Source organism: Epinephelus lanceolatus, chromosome 8 (genome assembly GCF_041903045.1).
Source record: "Epinephelus lanceolatus isolate andai-2023 chromosome 8, ASM4190304v1, whole genome shotgun sequence".
Taxonomy (NCBI): Eukaryota; Metazoa; Chordata; class Actinopteri; order Perciformes; family Serranidae; genus Epinephelus; species Epinephelus lanceolatus.
In genome coordinates, this window is record NC_135741.1 from 18,684,819 (window position 1) to 18,692,108 (window position 7,290).

A 7,290-nucleotide genomic window follows, 5' to 3' on the forward strand; every position below is an offset into this window, starting at 1 on the left:
TCATGTATATCCTGTCTATTAATAGAGACAAAACTAAAGTCTGTTAACAAAGGCTTACTGACTCTACAGCTTTTAATCACTACTTTCTGTTTACCTTACAAATTTTGTTGTTGTTTTCTATTTTTATTTTACATCGTTATATTATATTATTTGAATTATATAAATTATTATTATTATTATTACTAAAAATAAATACAAAATTATTATTGCTTTGCTTTCTATCTTTTATCTGTACTATTGCTGTCCTTGTGCTACAGTGAAATCCACATTTCCTCTGCAGGGATCACTATCTTATCTTATCTTATCTTATCTTATCTTATCTCTTTTAATCTCAACTGTCTCTTCACCTTATAATTTTTGTTGTTTGCTGTTTTATATTTTTTTGTTTTAGCTATACTACTACTACTACTATTACTAAATATAAAAAATGAAAATACTATTATAAATTATTTTGCTTTATCCCTTTTATCTGTACTATTGCTGTCCTTGTGCTACAGTAAAATCCACATTTCCTCTCAAAGATCAATGGAGGTTTATCTTATCTTATCTTGAAGCCTTGAGTGCCCTGATTACTGATTACCTTATTTCAACATCTTTAGCAACATATAGCTGGTAGGTGACATCTGATACAGGCCTACACACACATACTGTACAGCCCAGGGTACATCACTCAAACATTCTCAAACAACAGAGAACGAATACCAACGTCCTCATGTTGGCAGTTGTCTTAGTATATGTTTTTACAACTTACTGACTATGGCACACAGATCACACCGGTCCAAACAAAACAGCTGCCCAAACTTAAGTCCAACAGTTGACTACGAACACTATAAACACACAGAACAAATCCCACTCTTGTAATATTTCATTCTACCACCAGGTGATGACAAAGAGGCGGAGATTCCTCCATCCATCCATCCTACAAGAAAGACCTCAGTACTCTGCGGTTTTTAATGTTTTTGATTACGTTGTAAATGTTTTACTGGGTTTATGATGTCATGACATGTCTCCTTTAAATTTTCTATATTCACATCATAAAATTGACTACTCTCTTTTTAATAAGAATCTGGGTGTGACATAATCATTCTTATAATAATAATAATATTGTTATAATAATAGTCCAGAGACATGCAGGTTAGGTTAATTGGTGACTATAAATCACATGTAGGCATGTAGTGATTACTAAATGAGCCTACTGGGCACAATAGTTAGGCAGCCTCCTGGCCTTCACTTGCAAAATGTCAGGTGTCAAATTAACACCGACCGACCAGGAAGAAACTTAAAATGAACAAAAGACACACAAAATTACCCCAAAGAAACAAAAAACGACCACAAGGGAATAAAATCCCACAAAACAATGCGTAACGGCCACAAAGAGACACAAAACTACCACAAAGTCTGCGTGTCTAGCTCCTGTGTAGGACAGGTGACGTGGCCCTTTGCATATCTGTGCCCAGGGGCCCATTGTCTCATTATCCGCCTATGCCCCTAGGTGTTAATGTGAGCGTGAATGGTTGTCTGTCATAATGTCTCAGCCCTTTGATAGTCTGGCAACCTATCCTGGGTTTACCCTGCCTCTCGCCCTTTTCTGTAGGACCCATTTAACCAGGGTAGTCACTGTAATGGTAAAAAGGAAAGAACTCAAAAGTACATACATATTTTATGCTTTGCAATATTATGGAAAACTACATCATTTCCAAAACACATAATATCAATGCAAACAGATGATGTATACTGACTTTCTCCGTCCCATTATCACAGTGATATCTGGCAACTGTCAATGTGTTGTCACTATAAGTTGACCATGCTCCCCCTGCTGTACACATCAAACTCCTTGTAGCGTAGGTAATCTTTCAGCCTGGGAGGAAGAGGAAGGTAGCTGATGAAAACTGGGGCTCTCAAGCGCAGGCGACTGAGATGCTCCCTTATCCGCAACCGACAAAGGTGCTTCAGGCTCCGCGTGTTTCCTAAGTGTAAATAAAGTCCATTAAGTCAATGAATGCACATAATGATCATCAATACACTTTGGGTGACAGGTAGAAAATAACTAACGCTGCTCTCACTTTGAATGTGGCAGATCTCCAGCCACTGTTGCTGCTCCTCCAAAGTGTCCTTCAGTTTGGTGCACAAGGGGACATGGTCGGTGTAGTCCAGCATGATGCGCACCACTTGGGCAGATAAGTGCTTCAGCCAGGACACTGTAATCACCTCACAGAACTAGAGGGAGACAAAGACATGTGGCAAAGTTAAGACGTGAAAGAAAATGTTATTGTACTCCACTGGTTACCCCATGCAGTTCATTCATCTTGTTTCAATGCTTTACACCAGTGGTTCCCAACTGGTCCAGCCACGGGGTCCAGATTCCTTGGTCTTTAGTTCGAGGTCCCACAGTGTAATGCATTCGGCAGCATACGTGGCCATGTTGTTGAGCTAGTTTGCTGTCTCTGTCAAGAAGCTGCCCAGTCACTCTTTCTGCAGCAGGAAACTTTACTTCAAAATTAAAGGTTAAGAATGGACCCACAGCCTACTTTGGGGCCGCAACCCACCAGTTGGGAACCATTGCTTTACACTATTCTCCTTTCAGACAAGCTTCGCCTCACCACCATGTCTTTGATGACTGAAGTTGTCCAAGGACCGTAGTCATGGGAACTGTCGCCATACGGACAGTCGAAGCAACGCTTTACATCATACCCGTGGTTCAGAATCATTCTCAGCATAACCTCATCTTTCAAGGCGTACTGCAGTGCTGAGGGGAAGTGAGTGGTGTTGACACGGGAGTAGTAGTTTACATTTGCCCCAGACTTCAGCAGTGTGTTGATCAGTTCATAGTTGCCCTGTCTAAGAGCCACCTGCAAACAGTTGATAGGATCCTGGTTCACCATTGCTCCAGCCTCTAACAGCAAGCGGGTGCACTGAAGATCATTGTTGGACACAGCGAAAAAGAGGGCAGACCTGCGCTCATCATCATAGTTGCGGCGCACCCTGGGGTGCAGCATGAAGTTTGGATCATAGCCAGCTTTGAGCAGCATCTCCACACAATGGGCATGTCCCCCAGCAGCTGCCGAATGGAGAGGACTCATCCCACTTTCCTTTACAGCCTCCAGCTTAGTGACTGGGATGAGGCGCTCCAGTGCCCTGTCAAAAAGGAGTCGTTTTTTTAAAGGGACAGTTAACCCCAAAATCCAAAATACATATTATTCCTCTTACCTGTAGTGCTATTTATCAGTCTAGATTGTTTTGTGTGGCTTGCCCAGTGTTGGAGATATCAGCCAAATATACTCCCTCCTGCCTTCTCCCAAATATAATGACCTTCTTGTAAGCAGTTTCATGTAGGAACTATTTTCTTTCTTCTACACTATACTGTCCAAATGTATCACTGTGCAGAAGGAAGCAGCAACTCACACCAAAACAATCTTGCTTGATAGACAGCACCACAGGTGAGAGGAAGATGTGTACTCTTGATTTTATGGGGTGAATTGTCCCTTTAAAAACATGACAGTGGTTCAAACTCTATTTGACAAGTGGGAAAGCTAAATGTTGTAACACAGATATTCCTCACAGTATGTGTCCATGGTAGGCCACACGGTGAAGCGGGAGGTGGCCACTGTAAAGAGGTTGGTTGGGATCTGCTCCATGTTCCAGCAGCAGGGAGATCACGTCAGGGTTTCCTGACGCTGATGCTTCAAACAAGATGGTGCCTGACTCCGATTCACACCACACATGGGCACCTACAAAATCAATACAGATACTATAATAATATGTATCTAATAGGTGATTTTCAGTCCTGGAAAACAGTATGGAAAGATATCTGTAGAGTCTTGCATAAATAATTTTTTTAACCTCTATTACTGCTCCATCAATTGTCGGAACAACTAAGTAAGTGAAGTAATGGAATCCAGATATTTTTTGAAATCTTTAGTGGGAGTTAAACCACCTGTATCTCATATACCTTTCTGTAGCAGGACCTCCACCACGTTCAGATGTCCATTCTGTGCAGCCAGAGCCAGTGGGGTTTTCTTTTTGATGTCACATGCATTTGGGTCCGCACCAGAATCTAGGAGCAGATAGACAAAGTTCTCCAGGCCTAAAAAGGCACACTCATGTAGTGCTGTCCTGTTTAGTGGTCCTGTTTGGTCTACCGTGGCACCGTAGCGAAGCAATAGTGTGGCCAAGTCGTACTGGTCATTCAGAATAGCTGAAAGCAGTAGGAGAGAGAGGTTTTAAATTAGCAAATATCATTGGTTGTCTGTTAAAGGTCCAGTGTGCAGGATTTAGTGGCATCTAGAGGTGAGGTTGTAGATCTAAATCTTCTCCCGAGTGCCAAGCCAATCCCACTCTTACCTAAACCAGCTAACTACTAACTACTTGGTGGCTTAGTGGTAGAGCAGGCGCCCCATGTACAATGCTGTTGCCACAGTGGCCTGGGTTCAATTCCAGCCTGTGGCCCTTTGTTGCATGTCACTCCCCCTCACACTTAGCTATCCCATCAATTGAAGGCAAAAAATGCCCCAAAAATATCTTAAAAAAAAAAAAAAAATTCTGCATATAGATGCCCCCTAAATCCTTCACACTGGACTTTTAAAAGAAGTGCATTTTTCATTCAGACGTCATATACCTGCAACTAAAGGTGAATCATGCTCATCATTCTGGAGATCCGGGCTACAACCGTTCTGTAACAGGAATGTAGCGTTCTCTCTGAGTCCATGAACCACAGCCAGAAACAATGGCGTCTCACCCTTTAGAGTACGACACTGGGCTGCACCCGGGGATGATGCTGGAAGACAAGTCAACTAATAAACCTGCCAGAATTTAAAAAGGGGTCCAACATTACAGTCATACCTTTAATAGCATCCCTACCTGAGAAGATAATCTCTAGTATCTTTTTATTCTCGCCTGCTGCAGCCTCATGCAGCGGGATCCATCCTCGTTCATCAACTCTGGACAGAGTCTCTGGTTGCATCGCCAGTCTGTTCAGTGCATCTTCATCACCTAAACATGAAGACAGGATGTTACATCGGAACATCTGGCAAGATTAATAATAATCTGCATCAGCTCCGACAGGTTAAAGATCATCTTACCTTCCTTGATTGCTTTGAAAATCTCATCAGGGTCTTCACTGGATTTCAGATCACTATTGAAAGAAATTTAAATGATCAACAAGAGATACACAACATAGAGAGAAAGATTTATGTGGTTGGAGATTAACCTTGGATTCAGTCCTTTGAGCTTTCTATACTGAATCAGACTTTGTTCAATTATGTATTGTGTTGCCTCATCTTCATCCAAGTCATCCTCCGACTGATAAAAGTCATCTTCAGTCTCCGTGTTCATCTGTTAGTCCAGAAAGGGTCTACGCACAAGAAGTTGCTCTGGGGAGAAGCCACCATAAGGTAAACAAGACCATTAAATCTGGCACATGAGAACTCGCACACCACTTGCAGCCCTGAATGCCAACAGGGAAAAGTAAACTACAGCACAGTGCAGCTTAACACGGAATAACAGCAGTTTTAGTCCTGTTGTTGAGTTAGATGTCAGAGTTTAAGTGGCACTCAGATGCACTCAAGATATTGAATTTAACAGGTCCTATCAGCATGCATATTTTGTTCTAGTTTTTTGCCCTATAGCTCTGAACTTTATAGGCCATTTGAGAGCAAATCTCCAGCTGACAGTTTACAATATTTCTTTCTTGTAGCGAAGAATTCCTACTGCACAAATACCTGCCGTGAGCCTTTCTTAAATCTTAAAGCAACACAGGAAAAGTCATTAAGAAAACTTAGGCCACAACATGTAAATTCAACAGCAACAAATCATAAAGCTTGTCTATTCTGCAAACTCCACACTAACAACTAACTTTTTCTCCACAGGCATTAATTATTTATTGTCTTGTGTTTACCTTCAGTGAAATGGCTGTGCACCTTCGATGGCTTTTACAAAAGTTGAGCCAGCAGGCTCCACAGTACGCACACACACTGCAGCTATTTATATCCCTCCCCCTATAAATATCAGATCACGGGGTCTTCACAGCCAGCTCCTAGCTTTGACTCACTGAGCACTGCAACAACTGCCCCCATTCAGCTCGTGTGCACATTCACTCATAACACAGAAGCTGTTATTAAAAAACACAGCAGGCCCTTATTTACATATGTAAATAAGTTAGTGTGAGTGTAAATTTCCATATGGCATGTATCAAGTTCCTTTTTGTTTCCACTTTGTATTCAGGGATCATTCGTGAAAGCAGTTTTACCCATATTGTTGCTGTACTATTTTGGGTGCACACCGCATAGCCTGTTGTAACAAAGACAACAGATGATAGCATACACATTAATAGCTTGTAGAGTATTCAGGTTTGTACATACACAGGGTGGAATCAAGAGGAAGGTGATGAACAAAAGCAAGTTGGCGCTGAGAAAAGGAACAAAGGCCCTAACACGAAGGAAGAATGGAGAACATACAGAGGGTAAAAACCAAAAAGCAAGATCATCAAGTTTTTATGGCAGAGCTATTTGAACACTGATGTCTCTAGTCACTAGTATTTCTAGTTCTCATTACAAGCCAAATGTTTTTAATTTTAGAAAGTAGTTTTGTTTGTTTTCCATTTGGCATGTGGCTGCACTACTGTTACAGTACACGGCTGTAAATATGTTCCAATAGCATGTTACACATTTACCCAGCTTGATGCCAGAAATGAATTCTTGTGAACTGGTGTAAAAACTCAAACGGCAAAAGTGAAGAGCCTAAATTAGTAACAGTGTAAGTGTAATTAACATGTAAGTTGTGTTCGGGGAGGCGGCATGAAATATATTTAAAACAAATGCAGCACACTTTTTACACTTGTTTTGGAATCACTTTAGGACTTGCTTTGGATTTAAAGGTGTATGTTGTCATCCTTTTCCATTAAAAAGTTATAGTGCATCTGGTACACATTTTGTTACTGCCATGTTAATACAGTCAGGTCCATAATTATTTGGACGATGATACAGTTGTCGTCATTTTGGCTCTGTACACCACCACAATGGGTTTTAAATGAAACAATGACTACCTGCTTAAAGTGCAGACTCTCAGCTTTCATTTAAGGCTTTTTTCAAAAATGTAGTATGAACCGTGTAGGAATTACAACCATTTCTTCACACAGTCCCCCAACTTTAAGGGCTCATAAGTATTTGGACAAACTAACATAATCATCAATTAAACAGTCAGTTTTAATACTTGGTTGCAAATCCTTTACAGTCAATGACTGCCTGAAGTGTTGGACACATAGACATCATCAGATGCTGGGTTTCTTCCCTGGTG

General features: G+C 41.1%; 1 protein-coding gene across 1 annotated transcript; it reads right to left on the reverse strand.

Moving 5' to 3' along the window:
* Positions 1 to 1,648: 1,648 nt before the first annotated feature.
* On the reverse strand, positions 1,649 to 5,983 carry asb14b (ankyrin repeat and SOCS box containing 14b). The gene is made up of 10 exons (XM_033628395.2): positions 5,894 to 5,983; positions 5,207 to 5,369; positions 5,079 to 5,131; positions 4,858 to 4,989; positions 4,616 to 4,774; positions 3,950 to 4,195; positions 3,560 to 3,728; positions 2,601 to 3,135; positions 2,064 to 2,217; positions 1,649 to 1,967 (listed from the first exon to the last, which is right to left on the reverse strand). The coding sequence occupies exons 2-10, from the start codon at positions 5,329 to 5,331 to the stop codon at positions 1,792 to 1,794; spliced, it is 1,749 nt and encodes a 582-aa protein (XP_033484286.1). The 5' UTR covers positions 5,332 to 5,369; positions 5,894 to 5,983; the 3' UTR covers positions 1,649 to 1,791.
* Between the last annotated feature and the right edge of the window lie 1,307 nt (positions 5,984 to 7,290).

What these genes read in the sequence shown, in the direction of transcription:
- asb14b (XM_033628395.2), bottom strand. Translation starts at nt 5,331, where the DNA reads ATGAACACGGAGACTGAAGATGACTTTTATCAGTCGGAGGATGACTTG. An exon ending in ACTAGAGATTATCTTCTCAG is followed by an intron (nt 4,775 to 4,857) that starts GTAGGGATGCTA and finishes CTTGTCTTCCAG; the next exon opens with CATCATCCCCGGGTGCAGCC. An exon ending in CAGTCATCAAAGACATGGTG is followed by an intron (nt 2,218 to 2,600) that starts GTGAGGCGAAGC and finishes GTCTCCCTCTAG; the next exon opens with TTCTGTGAGGTGATTACAGT.